Source organism: Gossypium hirsutum, chromosome D10 (assembly GCF_007990345.1).
Source record: "Gossypium hirsutum isolate 1008001.06 chromosome D10, Gossypium_hirsutum_v2.1, whole genome shotgun sequence".
NCBI lineage: Eukaryota > Viridiplantae > Streptophyta > Magnoliopsida > Malvales > Malvaceae > Gossypium > Gossypium hirsutum.
In genome coordinates, this window is record NC_053446.1 from 1,301,328 (window position 1) to 1,320,958 (window position 19,631).

The 19,631-nt window shown below is 36.5% G+C and overlaps 2 protein-coding genes across 8 annotated transcripts in view; both read left to right on the top strand.

The window, feature by feature from the left end:
• The window catches only part of LOC107935352 (cysteine-rich receptor-like protein kinase 10), a 94,215-nt gene that overhangs the window by 7,560 nt on the left and 67,024 nt on the right, over positions 1-19,631 (top strand). The window lies entirely within an intron of this gene.
• On the top strand, positions 11,486-13,233 carry LOC107935353 (cysteine-rich repeat secretory protein 38). Of its 6 annotated transcripts, none has more exons than XM_016867939.2 (3): positions 11,486-12,551; positions 12,684-12,800; positions 12,958-13,233. In XM_016867939.2, exons 1-3 carry the CDS (start codon positions 11,756-11,758, stop codon positions 12,999-13,001), a joined length of 957 nt encoding a protein of 318 aa, XP_016723428.2. In that variant the 5' UTR covers positions 11,486-11,755; the 3' UTR covers positions 13,002-13,233. The 6 variants fall into 6 exon arrangements, with proteins under 6 accessions (XP_016723428.2, XP_016723424.2, XP_016723427.2 ...); XM_016867938.2 differs by having other exon boundaries at positions 11,492-12,551; positions 12,681-12,800; XM_016867937.2 differs by having other exon boundaries at positions 11,493-12,551; positions 12,878-13,233.

Sequence of the window (19,631 nt, forward strand, 5' to 3'; positions counted from 1 at the left end):
AATTATGATTTGATTAGATCATGTTTTAAGCAAATCAAAATCATGCTCTTTGTGTGTGGCTATTGAGCCGAAATTGCAAGAATGATAAGTGTCTTGTGTTTGAGTTTTGCTAATGAAAATGAAATACGAATGTGTCATGATTTATTGTTAAATGTGCATGGTTATTCGAATGATGTCCGGGCTAAGTCCCGAAGGCTTTGTGCTAAGTGACCATATTCGGACTAAGATCCGAAGGCATTTGTGCGAGATACTAAATCCGGGCTAAGTCCCGAAGAGCATTCATGCTAGTGATGTATCCGGGCTAAGTCCCGAAGAGCATTCATGCTAGTGATGTATCCGGGCTAAGTTCCGAAGAGCATTCATGCTAGTGATGTATCCGGGCTAAGTTCCGAAGAGCATTCATGCTAGTGATGTATCCGGGCTAAGTTCCGAAGAGCATTCGTGCTAGTGATATATCCGTGCTAAACCCCGAAGAGCATTCGTGCTGGTGTTATATCCGGGCTAGGTCCCGAAGAGCAATCATGCTGGTGACGTGTATTCGGGCCTTCGTGCCTAGTAGGCTTCGTGCCGGTAATTTGAGCAAAGTTTAAGTATTCATTACTATACGAATTCAAATTTAAATGAGATGATATGTTTAAAAGTGTACATACATGATGTTTATAGACTTGGTTAAGTCATATCAATGTGTATTAACGAATGAATAAGAGCACTATGTATGTGAATAATTAGAGGCACTGTGTGTGTGCGAATTCCTTTAACCGAGCACTATGAGTGCGAGATCGGTCAGTGGGCACTAAGTGTGTGAAGTGGAATTCATGTAAGACCTCGTTTGGGACGAAGGCATTGATTTGAGATAGTGTGTAAGACCATGTCTGGGACATGGCATCGACTCGATATGTGAGAATATGTAAGACCATATCTAGGATATGGCATTGTAAGAGCTATATGTGCTATTGCTGAATGGACACTATTTTGTTAATCTTGTTCAAGAAATTATTTTGATTAAGTTCGACATTCGAAAGTTTGAAAGAAATTTTGATGAATGTTGATAATTTTGGATATACGAGTTATGCGCTAGAATAAATCTCATGCCAGAGTATTATATTAGGCTTTATGCCTATTCGACTGTATACGGGTAACGTTAACTATGATTGAATGTGCTAAATGAACTAAATGTTCAGGTACGTGAAAGTTGACTTTTCTTTTGGAAATGAAATAAGTTGAATAGTGAGATATGATGGAGTTATTAAGGATATTTATTGGGAAGTTTGAGTATATGTGTACTTTTGGTCAGATTACAGCTTATACATGAATGAAAATGTGGGTTACAAATATGTGGGTTGATGATGTGAATTATACATGTTAATATGTGCTTAATATGTGTTTGAAATGCATTTGTGAATTAAATTAAGTGATTATTGCTTATGAAATCAAGAAAATGAGATATATGTGCATACTTGTAGAAATGTTTATGTATTTGTCTTAGGATAAGAAAATGATTTTATGGATCGATGCGAAATCAGTAATGAATTACAATTGCTATCGATGAGCTAATGTTTATATGGATATAATTCAATAAGAGGACGTTATCCTAAACTATGCATCGGTAGAAATTTTCGGGGACGAAAATTTCTTAAGTGGGGGAGAGTTGTGACAGCCCAAAATTGACCCTAGTCGGGAAGTGGTTTCGGGACCGCTAAACCGAGTCATAAAAATAATTAGCTGTCATATTTGATGCTTATTATATGTATATATGCATGTGTGAAAATTTCATATTTGAATTTTGTTTAATTGTAGGTGAATTTTAGTAAATAGGACTTATGTGAGAAAATTTTGAAATGTGATAGGTCAAAGCATAAGGATCTATTAGTGCATGTAAGAAAAAGGGGGGACTTGCATGTAAATTCCCCCCCCATTTAGTAGTGGCCGGCCATGACAAATAGGGTGGACAAGGTGTGATGGGCAAAACATGTCATAGACATGTTATGTTGGTGCATCATGGGAGGAATAACAAAATAAAAAGTTAGTAATAAAGAAATGGAAAAAGGAAAATGATGAAAGAAAAAAAAAAGAGATCATCATACATGTTTCTTCCTAGCCGAATCTAAAGAAAAAAAAAAGGGAACAAGAGCATTTGGTGATGAAAACAAGTTGTGTTCTTTGGTTCTTCTTGGCCGAATTGAAAGGAGGAAGAAGAGAGTGAAGCCATCGGTCATCTTAGGTCAATATTAAGGTAAGGTGTTCATATTAGTTCTTGAAATTTTAATTGATCTTGAGTGAGATATCAAGTTATTTTTTTTGTAACCCATGATGAAATTTTGATTTTTGGATTGAGTAAGGTTTTCGACTATGGTAGCTAATAATGGTGAGTTTTGTTGTTTCATGTTAAAGTTAGGTGAATGATGATAGATGAGTGTTTGAACCATAAAAAGAATTCGGCTACCTTGTTATGAACTAGGGCCGATTGTGAGTTGGTTGTGGTTGAATATTACATGCTTGGTAGAATGGTGGATGAAAGTGCCGAATGTGGTCTTTGGTTTGGCATGAAGTGATAAATAAAGGTTTAAAAGATAGCTTAAGTTAATTGATACTCACAAATGAGTTCGAATGGAAGCTTTGTTAAGTGGGAAATGAGTGGCCGAGAGAGAGAATTATGGACTATTGCCGAATGTATGTTGGATTGATAGAGTCTCCAAATTGATTTTATGTGTGTATGCATGACCGAATATAATTGGCCACATGAGTAAAGAAATGGGTTATTTGATATGTGGTAAAAGTTAAGTGTTAAACGAAATGGAAATGAAATCATATTGGAATATGTATACTCGACCACATGAATGAGTACATAGGTTGATGTGTATGTTCGGCCATAGGTAAACATATTGATGGCTTTATCTTGACTTAGAAAATCCGGCTAAGATGAATATTGGCTAATATGTTGAGTTGATGCATGATTTCACATGTATGTGACTTTAATGTCTAATGTATAAATATGGGCTAAGTGCCTTGTGTTCCTCTTTTCGATGCTCAAATGATTAAATCAATTTATTTGTTTAATTAAGCTCAAGAGCAAAGGGGAACTAAATCCGATAAAGGGAAGGAAAAAGTGGTCGAATAGCCATCGGAATCGTTCGACAACATCCGAGGTAAGTTTTAAGTGTTTAAACGTTGAGTAAATTCAATTATAATAGGACATGATGAGTTGATTTAATAAGATAAGATGTGGCCATGATATGTTCTAAGCTCAAATGGTAAGTTCTTAAGTGTTTGAGCTTGGGAATTTAAGGGTAATTTGAAATAGTCTGCTTCGGACAGCAGCAGTAACGTGACTTTAGAAAATCACCATAAATTCATGGACTTGAATTAGAGGCTGAATGAGACATGAAATTAAAGCTTAATGAGTCTAGTTTCTTATAAAAGAAACCGTGTAAGCAAAGGAATTTCCGATAATGAGATACTTAAAGTTGTGTGAGACAGCGCAGAATGACACTGTAATCCTCTTTTCTGTTTTTAGAAAATCATTATAAATTGTACAAAAATGGTTATAATATAAAATTTATATTCTTAGACTCCTTAATGAGTCTAGTTTCAAATGAAATCAAATACAACACATTTTGAATTCTGTAAAATGAGAAATTTGATTCGTAGTGAAGAGTGGTCAGATTAGTCAAACAGTGAAACAGGGGAAACTTTAAGAAAAATCTGGTATTGATTGGCCAAACCTAAAATTCTGGAAATTTTATGGATGGAAGATATACGAGTCTATATTCAGGAAAAATTAATGGAAAGTGATTTGGAGTTTTTTAGCTCCAGTTATAAATAATTTAGTGACTATTGCTCAGGAAAAACAGCTTGTGCTGAATTTGAGATTATGTTGTGAACCTTGATAAACTTGTTTTAGTTGCTCATAATCTATTGATTAAACCCATACTTGAATTCTAAATCGTGGTATTGTAAGTTTATGAGTATTCGAATATGAAATGATAGTAAGGCCTAATGGCCGATGTGATGAATGTGAAAGTGTATATATATATGTGATAAGGCCTAATGGCCGATGTGATGAATGTGAAAGTGTATATATATGTGATAGGGCCTAATGGCCGATGTGATGAATGTGAAAGTGTATATATATATATGTGATAAGGCCTAATGGCCGATGTGATGAATGTGAAAGTGTATATACGTGATAAGGCCTAATGGCCGATGTGATGAATGTGAAAGTGTATATATGAGATAAGGCCTAATGGCCGATGTGATGAATGTGAAAGTGTATATATATGTAATAGGGCCTAATGGCCGATGTGATGAATGTGAAAGTGTATATATGTGATAAGGCCTAATGGCCGATGTGATGAATGTGAAAGTGTATATATGTGACAGGGCCGAGTGGCCAACGTGATGGATGTGAAAGTGTATAAATGTGATAAGTCCCGAAGGGCATTTGTGTCAGTACTATATCCGGGTTAAAACCCCGCAGGCTTTATGCGAGAATATTATCACTGATTAATGTCCGTAAGCTTCGTGCTCGTACTATAACCGAGCTCTAAAGACCCGATGACTACGTGTGGGGATTTTGTCCGGGTAAGACCCGATAACTTCGTGTGGAGATTATGTCCGGGTAAGACTTCGTAATAAGAATTGCTTATAAATATATTCAATGCGAAAGGTTAAACAGGTATGTACTCCAAGTTTATATGTGAGCTTGATTTGCACTAAATCATAAGGTAGTTATGTGATGCATACGAGAGCAATCTATGAGACTATTCCTATGATTATGTGACATCGGATCAGTGTGAGGGGTGATGTGAAATCATACGATATATCTATGTCACATGAGCTCACTTTTATGTGAAAGTTTATCTGCCTATTGTATATGATGAGATGTGCGTATTCGGTAAAGGGATGGTATGCCCGAAGGAAGAGTGAAATAAAAATACGAACAACTATGTTATAATTTGATTGTTATCTGTTGACACTGCTTAAAACTTACTAAGCATTGTAATGCTTACTCCGTTTACTCTGTTTCCTCTGTTTTATAGATCTCATTGCGAAGCTATAGGCTCGGGGATCGTCAGCAACTAGTCACACTATCACTATCCACTGTTTGGTACTGCTATGTTTTGGATTATCTTATGGCATGTATAAAATAGACTAGCGGCGGAGGAATATTTTGGTTAATGTATATAGCCATGCGAAAATGGCTTATATATGTTTGAGCATAATGTTATAATCATTTGGTATGGAATGGTTAATCACTATCATAATTTGTGCTATTTACGCTAAAATGGCTAGTTGAATCATGTAAACTATGAAGTAGGTAAAGTCTACCTTAAAGGCAGATGCTGGCAGCAGCAGTGATGTAGATTTGGAAAATCACTAAAAATAGTAGGATTGGAATTAAATAATGAATAAATTATGTAAACGAACCTTAATGAATCTATTTTCATAGGAAAGTAACAAAACGATCATATGGACAGTATGTTAAGAGATATTTAGGTTCTCGTGAGACAGGGCCAGAACGGTTTCTGGACTCCCTGTTCCTATTTTGGAAATTCATTACAAATTAACCAGAGATAATTAGGAGTCATGCCATATATGTATAGATTCCTATCTGAGTCTAGTTTCTATAGAAACAACCGGCATCAGTATTGAAGCTCTGCGGAGGGAGATATCCAAGTCGTAATGCGCATAGGTCAGTGTAGTCGATCCCTGTAACATGGGAGACTTTGACTAATAAACTGTATTAATTGGCCCGACCAAAAATTCTATAAAAAAATATGTAGATGGGCATATGAGTCTAGTTTCAGGGAAAAATCATGAAACTGATTTTCGAGTTGTGAAACTCAAGATATGATTTTTAAGGTAACAGTGACGCAGTTAGCCAACTGCCTGGAAAAATTTTAAAATGGACTGCAATATTAAGCGAATTTAGTCTGTGAACCCCTCGTGTCCGACTCCGGCAACGGTCTCGAGTACGGGGTGTTACAGTTTCACTTCCATGCCAAGGAAGTATGTCATTAATCCAAGGTCAGTAATCTCAAACACAGTTTGCATTTGCTTCTTAAAGGTTTCAATTTCCTCCCTTTTGCAGCCAGTGACCAGTAAATCATCAACATACAATGAAACAATTAGCAAAGTTTCATTACCTTCCTTCTTAACATAGAGAGTAGGCTCACTGGTGCTCTTTATGAACCCGAGCCTTGTCAGGTAGGTATCCATTCGATCGTACCAGGCCCTTGGAGCTTGCTTGAGACCATACAGGGCCTTTTTGAGCTTGTAGACCTTCTCTTCTTCTCCTTGAACTTCAAAGCCTTCAGGTTGATCTATGAAGATTTCCTCCATGAGAAATCCATTTAAAAAGGCTAATTTGACATCCAGTTGATGCACCTGCCACTGTTTCTGGGCTGCTAAGGCAAACAACATTCTTATAGTGTCCAGCCTTGCAACAGGAGCAAAGGTTTCAAAGAAATCGACTCCCTGCTGTTGGCTATACCCTTTCACAACTAATCTAGCTTTGTGTCTGTTCAGTGATCCATCTGCATTATTTTTGATCCTGAACACCCATTTAACTCCAATGATCTTCCTACCTTCTGGTCTATCAACCAGCTCCCAGGTTTCATTCTTTTGGATCATCCTTAGTTCAGCTTCCATAGCCTCTTGCCAGCATTTCTCTTTCGAGGCTTCAGCATAGCAGGATGGCTCAACCATGGTCACAGCACATCTTTCATAGATGTCTGCCAATGTTCTGGTGCCCCTAACAGGCATATCATCAAAATCATCCATAGCTTCATTTTCAACTTCAGCATGTTGGTGATCAAGGTCCTGCAAGTCTTCTTCAGCTAAGCTTGCATCTGTCCCATTCCACTTCCAACAGCTTCCTTCATTGAACTTGACATCTCTGCTTACAATAACCTTTTTTGTTGATGGATCAAAGATCCTATAACCCTTCTTCACACTGCTGTAGCCTACAAATACCCCTGGCACAGACTTTCTTTCCAGCTTGGTTCTCTTCTCTGCTGGCACAAGTGCATAGCATAAGCATCCAAACACTTTCAAGTGTGACACGATTGGTTTCTGCCCGAACCAGACCTCAAAGGGTGTTTTACCTTTGACTGCTTTAGTTGGTAGTCTATTTAGTAAGTAGACAGATGTGTTTACTGCCTCAGCCCAGAAGTTGTTTGGCATTTTGGCCTCAAACAGTAGGCATCTGGCCATATCAAGAACAGTCCTGTTTCTCCTCTCACAAACACCATTTTGCTGTGGTGTGTAGACAGTGGTCAGTTGGTGTAGGATGCCAGCATCATCACAAATCTTCTGGAACCTCTGAGACACATACTCGGCTCCATTGTCTGACCTTAGGCTCTTGAGTTTGCTGTTGGCTTGGTTTTCAGCCAAAGCCTTGAACTTGCAAAAGAAGTCAGTGACATCTGACTTTTGTTTCAAGAAGGTTACCCAACAAAACCTGGTGCAGTCATTAATGAACAAGGCAAAATACTTGCAGCCATTTAGTGAGCTGGTCTTCATAGGTCCACAGATGTCAGTGTGAACCAACTGAAGTTTCTCTTGGGCTCTCCATGCCTTGTTGACTGGAAAGGGCAGTCTGGTTTGCTTGTCAAGCTGACAGACTTCACACACCTCTTTGTTTGGCTCGAACTTAGCCATATCTTCAACCAAATTCAGTTTTTGCATTTGCCCGAGTGAGTTGTAGTTCACATGCCCCATTCTTTTGTGCCACAAACTTGCCTCATCAGTCTGAGCTGCATATGCTCTTGCTTGCAACTGATTTACATCCACATTGAAGGTTCTATCTTGCATAGCTACTTTTGCCAACACCTGGTCAGTAGCATCTTTGATTGTACAGATTTTGCCTTCAAACAGGAGAGAGTACCCTTTCTCCAGTAGCTGACCAACACTTAACAAATTTTGGTCAATGTCAGGTACATAAAGAACTTCTGAAATGGTTTTAATACCTGACTTGGTGCAAATCACTGCTTTGCCTTTGCCTTTAGCCTTGAGAAGCTCACCATTTCCAATTCTGACATTGGATTCAAATGAGGTGTCAAGCTCCTTGAAATGCTTTCCTCTGAGGCCATATGATGAGTGCATCCACTTTCGATCAGCCAAATTTTGCTGACTTTGCTCGAGCTTGCAAAGCAGGAGGCTGTGAAGACATGTTCTTCCTGTGCCTCGATGTCTTCAGCTACTTGAGCTTGATTATGATTCTGTGACTGAGCTTTTGGTTTGTTCTTACACACTTTCTCAATGTGACCAAGCTATTTGCAGCCTCTACACTGAATGTCAGGCCTGTACCAGCAATATTTCTCAAGGTGAGTTGTTCTTTTGCAATGAACACAGGGTGGAAACTTCTTCTTGGCAGCTTCCTTCTTTCCTCTTTCTTTCTTTTCTGACCAAGGCTTCTTGCCTTTGTGATTCGAGCTGAAGCTTGAGCTCTCTCTACTCCTAGCTTAAAAAGCTCCCTCAGAATACTCCTCCATTCTGTTTGCTCTTCTTTGCTCTTGAGCATAGAGAGCATTTATCAGTTCTGTCAAGGGAATGGCAGATAAGTCCCTCGAATCCTCCAGGGAAGAAATCTTGGATTCATACTTCTCTGGCAAGGTTGTTATGACTTTCTCCACTACCCTCTGATCACTAAAGTCATCTCCAAGCAGTCTTATGTTGTTGACAGTAGACATAATTCTGTCAGCATACTGCTTGATGGTTTCTGAGTCTTTCATTCTTAGATTCTCAAAGTCCCTTCTCAAGTTGATGAGTTGTTACTGCCTGGTTTTGTCTGAGCCTTGAAACTCTTCCTTGAGTTTGTCCCAGGCCTCCTTTGGTGTGTCGCAGGCCATTATCCTTGTGAAGATAGCATCTAAAACTCCACTTTGAAGGTATGACATGGCCTTGTACTTCTTTGCACAGTCTTCATTATACTGCCTTATCTGAGCTATCGTGGGATTAGCTCTTAAGGGTGGTGGTTCTGTGTCATTTTGGACAACATTCCACAGGTCATGTGCCTGTAGATATGTTTTCATTTTGACAGCCCATATATTGTAGCTTTCACCAGCAAACACGGGTGGAGGTGGTGGTGAGAAGCTCATCTTCACGCAGCTTCCAAAACTCTGAGCAACAAAGATAGTTCCTGCTTCTTTTCTTTCAAACACACAGCACACAACAAGAGGCCCTCAAAGACAACCGGCTCTCGATACCATTTGTTGGTTTCTAACTTAGCAAACAAAGTTTAAAAACAACTTAGATGAATGTTTTAGATGTTTGAAAGATTAAAACAGGAGCAAGAACAAGCAAAAAGATGAATGAGCAAAGTGTTTTTCTCATTACCCGAATAAGTGCATGGTTACATACATAAATAGAACAAAAACTACATAGAAAGAAAACAAAGCTTGCTTGTGCAAGTAACTAAAGGTTTACATCAACAAAATGACAACCTAATTTGACTACTAAATCAGCTAAGCACACATTTTAACCTTAGCTGATCAAAGCAAATAATGATTACACCATAGACTAACAAAAGTCAACTAAACAAACAAGGCTTGTCGAATTGCACAATGGATTTTAACATGCTTCAGCCGAGTTTCTGGTTTCATGCATGCAACGTAGGTTTTGCATGGATTCTTAAACTTTGCTGCTGTCGTTGCCACCTTTTAAACATTTTGTTCTCAAACTATAGATTAAATGTTTTAACTATTCTACTAATAATTTTAAGCTACAATTGTAGGCATGGAAATTATGGTCCAAGGGCGAAGGAATGGAGCTAATAGATCAGGTCCTTGTTCCTTCATGTGTGGCTTCTGAGGTGCTTAAATGCATTCATATTGGGCTATTATGTGTGCAAGAAGACCCGGCAGACAGACTAACCATGTCATCTGTGATTTTCATGTTGGCAAGTGATAGTACCATAACACTTCTTTGTCCATCTGAACCAGCATTTTTCGTTGGGCGTGCAATTGCAAAGCCAACTGAACCTATTTCAGATGATGGAATCTTTTCGGTTAATGAGGTCACAATTTCAAATTTCTCACCTCGCTAATTTGATTGTTGTACTAACAATACTAGTTTATCAAAAACCTTTCATTTTTATTTTCCAGTCTGAATTAACAACTATGAATACTAAAGCCATGATTTTTAAGAACTTGAAGATGAAACTAGATATACATATATATGAATTTCAAATTGAGTATGAAGTTGGTGATAAATCAATTTAAGAATATTAATTTTTTACTCAAATTTTTTAATGTATCGAAGCACCTAAGAAAGTTGAAAATTATATGGATTTATACTTTCTAAAGCATATATAATTTAGCTACTCTTTGCGATTTGCACAAGGAAACAAACATATAGCAGGGAAGAGTGTAATTTTTATACTCTTGTAATGATGAAGGAGTTGCAATAATTTATTTCATTAGTTTACACTTGATCTGGAATTCAACTCCAATAAAAGGATCCAATTAACTTCCAAAGACTAGTCTTGCATCTAGAAATTAAGAGTTTGGATACGTGTTACCTTGTGCAAAGTGTCGCTACTTTGTGCAAGTTTCTCATATGCTCAGTTTAGATTAATTTAAATTATTACATTTAGTAATATCAGTAACCAAGTCAATGGAATGCTTTCACTGTCCCTAACATGGTCATGTAGCCAACTGCCACATTGAATATTATTTTTTGTTCACTTCTGCCCCATCCATTCATTGGGAGGCCCTAAACAAAATACAGCAAGAATAGTTCAACATGCGTAATTTAATGTTTTTAGTCATATTGACAAAGAATTGACTGACTTGTGTAGCTTCCTCGAACATAAGCTGCTTTATCATCTTCATCTTGTGAGAACGGGTCAACAAAATACAGCCACCTTCGACAATTGAACTTTTAATTTGTAAGTGAATTCCTTAAAGAAACAGGCAACGGAAATTTCAAGAACAATATTGTTTCACTTCGTTTTTTCTGGTTTAACATTTACATACCTCGTTATTCTCACCATTTCCTTCGACCCTTATTTCCAGCGTTATTGGGCGAACATCATCGGCAACTACACCGCCAATAGTGCCTACGAGCTTGACCTGGATAGCATCTTCAAGGAGATCACCTCTATAACAAAATCCAATTATGGGTTTTACAGCAACAAGGTCGGCGAAGTCAACGCCATGGCACTTTGCAGAGCAGATGTTAAGCTAGATGTTTGCTCTAGTTGTTTATACGAAAATATCTAATTATTATTAAAAAAAAAAGTTAACAATTCAAGTCTAATTATTTTGAACTTGAATTGACACATGGAATAGATTTAAACTTAAAATGACTCAAACAAATCATTTAAAATTACTAAAGTCTAAAAAGATCAAAACTCGATCCAAATTTATAATGACAAATTTAAAAGGCTAATACCTCAACCCTAAATAATTCAAAATCCTAATTAATTCTAATTGAAATAATCTAAAATTTTTAAAATTAGACTACGTGCAGGCTTGCTTATTACAGTCATTGAATACATGTCATTTATTGGTAACCAAGTCAATGGAGTGCTTTCATTGACCCGAACATGGTCATGTAACTAACTGCCACATTGAATAATTATTTATCATTTACTTCCGTTCCATCGATTCATTGCGGACCCAGCTCTCCTTGTAGACCAATTTACACAACAAAACTGCTTTATCATCTTCGTATTGTTAGAACCAGTCAACAAAATACAGCCACCTTCAACAATTAAACGTTTAATTTGTAAGTGAATTCCCTAGAGAAAATGGCAACAGAAATTTCAAGAACAGTACTGTTTCACTTCTTGTTTTCAGGTTTAACATTTACATTCCTCGCTACTTTTGCCATTTCCTTTGACCCTTATTTCCTGCATTCTTGTGCAAACAACATCGGAAACTACACCGCCAATAGTGCTTACGAGCGTGACCTCAATACCATCTTCAAACAGATCACCTCTATTACAAAATCGAATTATGGATTTTACAGCAAGAAAGTCGGCGAAGTCAGCGCCATGGCACTTTGCAGAGCAGATGTTAAGCTAGATGTTTGCACTGGTTGTTTAAGTGAAACTATATCAAGGGTCAAGCTGGATTGTCCTAACAACAAAGAAGCCATCGGATGGTCTGCGGATTGCACGTTACGGTACTCGAACACAAACCTCTCCGAGAAGTTGGAAATTAATCCTCAAACCTGTCTATATAATACAGGATCTACGGCTGATGAGTACTTTCAGCTCAGACTCGGAGAGTTGTTGAGTGACCTGCGTAATAAAGCAGCAGCAGGGGGTGCTCTTCTTAAATACGCAGCAGGTAACTCGTCGCTCAGGGCTTCGGAAAGGTTATACGCTCTAGTGCAGTGCACTCCTGATTTGTCTGAGGGAGACTGCAATCATTGTCTTGATAAGGCGGCAACTGACGGGATTCGGCGGTGTTGCCTTAAGCAGAGGGGATGCCGGGTTCTTAGTCCTAGCTGTAACTTGAGGTTTGAAACATATCCCTTTGTTGAAGCCGGAGCTGAGTTTCCACCACCCCCGTCACCCTCGGGCGATCGGCAAAAAGAAGGTACGACAATTTTCCTTCCACTGTCACTTCTTCCAACCACCTGTTAGCACAGTTTCAATTTGGAGGCACTATATTAGTCTATCACTCTTGTTGAATCGAGAAAATCTGATTCTGCCCTTATTTAATTAGAAGAGGAACCAAACAAATCAAAAAGGACTCCAGTACTTGTTGCAAGTTTATCAGTGATTTTTGGGGTAGCTGTGGTTTCTATCTCAGGTTTCTTAATCTGGAAGAGGAGAAACAATCAAGGTATGCAATGGCAAGCATTACAAATTTGTTTTGTATTGTTATATTGGTCACTTTCTTTCTTCTTTTATTAATTTCAGATACAGAGTACAGAGAAATTCAATTACTTGACTTGGTAGAGGGAAGAATTGATATGTGAGAATCAAGTTTGTAATGTTAGGTATAAATAAATGGATTCTTTCGGGGCACACTAGCGGATGGTAAACAACTGCAGTTAAAAGGCTATCAGGAACTTCCGATCAAAAGCTTGTTGAGTTCAAAAATGAAATCATATGCTTTTTTCCTTTTTTTTCCCTACATTTATATATTATATACTAAGCTACAATTTTAGGTATGGAAACTCTTATCTGAATAGAGCTAATAGATAAGTTCCTTATTCCGTCGAGTGTAATTTTTGAGGTGCTTAAATGCATTTACATGCAAGAAATTCTGCTACTCAGACTAATCAACTCATCTCTATTTGTCATGTTGGCAACCGATACGGTGAAGCTTTCTTGTGCAATTATACCAACATCTTTTGTGGGCATATCATTGCAGAATCAATCAAACACATTTCAAATGATGATTTTTTTTATTAAAATTTTTCACCTCGCTGATTTGATCACTATTTTAATTTTAAGATTATATATTTGAATAAAGCTGATAACTAATCAATTTATGAATATTATTTTTAATGAGTTCGAAGCACCTTAATTAGTAAAGAAAGTTCAGCATCAAATTATACTCCCAAAAATATACAAAATTTAGCTACCCTTTCTTCTTTCAATCTGCCTGCAAACTTATATCAGGGATGAGTAAAATTCGGTTCGATTTGAAAAAATTGAAAATTTTCAAATTTCATGTTAATCAAATCGAGTTATTCAATTTTCTCGAGTCAACTCGGACGAGTAATTCTATTTTCGAGTTCAAGTCAAGTTGAATTTTATAATTTGAATAACATTTTGGTATAAATACCCCTTTAGTCCCAGTCAATTTTAAAAATGAGCAAATTGGTCTCTCTCTTAACAAAAATTACAAAAATAAAAATTCAAAATATGTTTATAAAAATTTCAAAATTTATATTTTTTTAAAGAATTATAAAAGATTTAGTAAAGAAAAAATTAAATAATATATAAAGAAAGTTAAAATTTTAAAATACAAATTTCTAAAATAATAGTTGCAGGGACTTAAATAAGTTAATTAATTATTCAAGTTTATCATAGTAAAATATCTTCTTCTTTTTCCTTATTTTGCTTTGAAAAAGTTTTCAAATATATATATAGTTTTAAATTTATGTGCTCAAAGATCAAATTAATTATACTGTAATAATATTTTAATTTGACATGATTAATTATTTAATTTAACTCGAACAATTTCACTTGACTCGACTTGAATTTCATTTCACCCGACTCAATTTAAAAAAAAATCAAATCAAGTTAAGATGATAAAATAGGATCCATTAGCTCAATTAACTCGAAATTTGTTCACTCCATTCGATCGAATGCTCACCCTTACTTATATTGCAATCACAAACATATTGTACTAAAAATAAAATTTTAAAAAGTTACATGTGTTATTTATTTTTTGAAACATACACTGAAATCGACTAATCTAAATTATAAAATATAAAATATTATTTGATAATGGATACAATAATGAATAGTTGACATTTAAGTTTTATTGGAAAAAAAAAAAAAAGAAAACCAAATTAACTTGACTTTGGAAGAATGGTAAACACCTAGAAATAAAATCAAGGCAAAGGTAACCAAGAAAAATGAGACACGTTCATATCACGTCCTTTCTAAATGTATTTAAATTCCACCAATGTATTTTTCCACAGCTTGATTGCCATCAATTACTGACAAATAACAAACAGTACCCGAAGACCAAGCCTTATAAACTTGTCGTCGTCAACATTGTTTGTTTACTACAATTCTAACATGTTTTGTATCCTCATTTTCTCATTTCTGTAACAAAAGACAATGAAAAGGAAGATTAGATTAATAAGTGTAACAATAGATGATAGATAATACGTGTAGGTATAACAGTAAAAAAGTTGCGCATTAAACAGGAGTAATAAGAGGGATTTTTTTATTACTAAATAATTTAAGCCTTGAAGACTAAAAATGTAAAAATTATAGATGTGATACTTATACTTTAATTTAATTAATTTTAGTATTTATATGGTTCAAATTAATTAATTTTAGTTTCTATTTTTTGAATTTTGAAATTTTATTTCTATCCCAAATTATAGCAGTTAAATACATTTTGTTAAATTCAATTACTAATTTTGTACTATGTGTACAGTTGTAGATTTGATTCATTTTCTCCAATTGGTCCTATACTTTTAAAACTTTGAAATTTCAATCTGAACCCAAATTATGGTTGTTAATAGTGGCGTATCTAGGATGACTGGCAAGCCCCAACCCTCCCTTAAAAAGAAAAATTGTCTATATATGCCTTTTAAAAAATTTTAAAATTTTAAAATTTTAAATTAGTAAAGGTAAAATTGTACTTTACCCCCTTAAAAATGATAAAAATTTAATTTAAGCTTTAAAAAAATATAAAGATATAGCCTATTAAAAATTAAAATATAATTCTAGCCCCCTAAAAAAATTCCTAGCTTCACCCCTTGTTGTTAATACATTATAACAAGGTTTTTAATGAGTAATATGTGGAAATAATAAAAATGACATGGCATAACATTATGACAATATGGTCAAGGACTAATAGTAAAATTTAACCAAAAATTTTCATAGTAAGGATCAAAGAAGCTTCTGCAATGGAAGAAAAATCACCCATATCATAATTTCAAGACAAGAACCCAGATTTACATGGTTGATCTCTCTTGTCTTATGATCGAAAGGAGATAACTTTAATTAGAACAAAGATTATGCAAATCTCCACAGTTTCCATAAACTTGTTGCTGTTAGTAATTTCCACAATATTTGAAAATATTCTAACAATTGGAAAAGTTTATTCTACTAAAAGTGTTGCGCGGAAGCGTGTGAAAGAGTAAAATTATTGTACTGAAAAATCACACTAAGTTCAATTCCCAGGAAAGAGAGGTAGATCACGAAGATCACTTAAATACCAAGTCTTTCCTAGCCAGAATATCCCTCTATCGTAATTTAATAGCACAATAAATCACTACAATCACATTCACAAAATATGCAAAACAAATAATAAAGAACACCAGAATTTTAACGAGGTTCAGCAAATTTTGCCTACGTCCTCGGGCACTACCAAATATATTTCACTCCAAAAATTACAAGTGAAATTTACAAATAGAGAGAGAGAATAATGCCTTAAGTAGAGAATGGCAATTATGGGATGAAGAAAGTAAGCAATGGTTAGGCCTATTTATAGTTGAGGTTCAAGGATCAACTTGCAATGTCCCTATACAATTAGGGACCAAAATTGCAATTATCCCATGCCAACTTTTAACCCAACTTGCCAACCAATATTACTTTCTACTTTCGGTGCCCACCCCATTTGACTTTTCAAACAATGGTGGGTTCCAATAATCTCCACCTTGAAGATTTGATTACGATAATCTTATCTTCACACAATTCTTTCTGTTTTTGACAACAATACTTGATAGTGCCTTCTTCAACTGTTAAACTTGCAGGATATTAATCAAGTTCAAACAATGTTCGAACTTGGTTGCTGTTACCACCTTGGTCATCATATCTGCGGGATTATCTGCAGTCTTGATCTTCTGAAGACAAATTTTCCCCTCTTCAATAATTTCCCGCACAAAATGGAATCGTACGTCGATATGTTTTGTACGTGCATGATAGACTTGATTCTTTGCTAAATGAATAGCACTTTGACTATCACAATACACATTAATATGCTCCTGAACCAACCCCAAGGTTTTAGCCATACCTTGTAACCAAACAGCCTCCTTTACAGCCTCTGTTACAGCCATGTACTCGGCTTCTGTGGTTGACAATGCAACTATAGACTGTAGTGTAGACTTCCAACTTATTGGTCCTCCAGCAAGTGTAAACACATAACCGGTGGTTGATCTTCGCTTGTCCAAATCACCGGCATAGTCAGAATTAACGTACCCAATAACACCTTTACCAAGTGTATTATCCTGCTTGAACAGTAATCCAACATCCAGGGTCTTCTGAATATACCGTAGAATCCATTTCACAGCTTGCCAATGTCCTTTTCCAGGATTATGCATATACCTGCTCACTATACTAACTGCCTGTGAAATGTCGGGTCTTGTACACACCATTGCATACATCAAGCTACCCACTGCATTAGAATACGGAACTTGCAACATGTATTCTCGTTCCGTATTCGTCGAAGGAGATAGTTGTGCAGAAAGCTTGAAATGAGAAGCCAACGGGGTACTTACAGGTTTTGTCTGCTCGTTCATGCCAAACTGCTGTAGTACCTTTTTCAAATACTGCTTCTGAGACAAGCTAACTCTATCATGAGCTCTATCTCTCCATATTTCCATGCCGAGAATCTTTTAGCTTCTCCTAGATCTTTCATCTCAAACTCGAGATTGAGTTGAGTCTTCAATCTTTCAATCTCAACTTTGCTCTTAGATGCTATTAGCATATCATCAACATATAAGAGCAAGTATATGAAAGTTCCTTCTTGTAGCTTCTGAAAATACACGCAATGATCAAATTTACTTCTTGTGTACCTTTGCCCTTTCATGAACTGATCAAATCGCTTGTACCACTGCCTCGGAGATTGCTTCAATCCATAAAGCGACTTTTTCAGTTTGCAAACCCAATTTTCTTTTCCAGCAACCTTGAATCCATCTGGCTGAGTCATATAGATTTCCTCTTCCAAATCACCGTGTAAAAACGCGGTCTTCACATCAAGCTGAACTAGTTCAAGATCATATTGCGCAACCAAGGCTAGCAAAATCCGAATAGACGAATGCTTCACAACTGGAGAAAACACTTCATTGTAGTCTATTCCTTCTTTCTGAGCGTAACCCTTTGCTACTAATCTAGCCTTGTATCGAATTTCATTTTTATCAGGAAATCCTTCCTTCTTTGCATATACCCATTTGCATCCAATTGCCTTCTTTCCCTTGGGTAGTGTCACCAACTCCCAGGTCTTATTTTTATGAAGAGACTGCATTTCTTCATTCATTGCTTGCTTCCACTTTACACCATCAGGGTTACTTATTACTTCTGTGTAAGTAGAAGGAACATCATCATCTGTAATTGGAAGTGCATAGGCCACTATATCATCAAAGCGAGCAGGCTTACGAATCTCTCTTCTTGGCCTTCTATATGCAATTGAATCTTGTTGCTGTAGAGGTTCTTGGGTAGGAACCTCTTCATCATTTGTCCCTTCAATATTAGCTGGATCATCGTTAACCTTTTCAAGCTCCACCTGCTGCAAAGTACTACTGGTTTTGTCATCCTTTTGTGAATCCTTGTACTTCAACATGGTTGATTCATCAAAAGTCACATCTCTACTGAAAACAATCTTCCTTGCATCAGGACACCAGAGACGATATCCTTTTACTCCATCAGTTATACCCAAGAATAATGCTTTCTTTGCTCTTGGGTCTAACTTAGATTCTTTTACATGATAATATGCAGTGGAACCAAATACATGCAAAGAATCATAATCAGTAGCAGATTTACCAGTCCACATCTCTATAGGAGTTTTTCCATTTATTGCAGCTGATGGCAAACGGTTAATTAGATGGCACGCATATGTAACTGCCTCAGCCCAAAATTCTTTGCCCAATCCAGCATTGGACAACATACATCGAACTTTCTCCAGTATAGTTCGATTCATTCGTTCTGCCACCCCATTTTGCTGTGGTGTATCCCGAACAGTGAAGTGTCGCACAATGCCCTCATCTTGGCATACTTGTAGAAATGGATCGTTTTTGTACTCAGTACCATTATCTGATCGAAGCCGTTTGACCATTCGACCAGTCTGAGTCTCCACCATCTTCTTTCATTTCAGAAATGCATCCAAAACTTCACTTTTTCTTTTCATTAGATACACCCATACTTTTCTTGAATAATCATCGACAAAAGTAACAAAATAGTGCATACCTCCCAAAGAAGCTACTTTGGTAGGTCCCCACACATCACTGTGAACGTAGTCTAGAATTCCTTTCGTATTGTGAATTGCTGGACCAAATTTTACCCTCTTCTGCTTGCCCAGAACACAATGTTCACAGAATTCCATTTTGCAAGAATTTGCACCTTTCAATAAGCCTTGCTTCACCAATGTCTGCAAAGCTTTTTCACCAGCATGTCCCAATCGCATATGCCATAATCTGGTAGCCTCTGAATCTACATCTTTTGTAGAAACTGTTGATGTTGATCCAATAACTGTACTTCCATTTAAAAAATACAAGTTATTTCTTCTTGTGCCTTTCATCACCGTCAGTTGCCCAGCTACTACTTTTAGTAATCCATCTCTCAAAGTAATTGTGAGCCCTTTAGATTCTAGGGCACCTAATGAGATGAGATTTTTCTTCAGGCTAGGTACGTAGCGAACGTCTGTCAAGACTTGGATTGAGCCGTCGTGATTCTTCAATTGGACTGTACCCACTCCCATTGTCTTACAAGCACTATCATTGCCCATAAGAACAATTCCACCTTCTAGCTCTTTAAGACTAGAAAACCAGTCCTTATTAGGACACATATGGTAAGTACATCCTGAATCCAAAATCCACTCATCCGTTTGACATGCCATTGCCATGCCAACCAAGCTAAAGTCTGACTCCTCATCATGCTCCGCTACACATGCATTAGAAATAGCCTTGCCCTTTTGTAGCTTAGGACAATTCTTTTTCCAATACCCTTTTTCACGGCAAAAGGCATATTCATCTTTGGCGGGTCT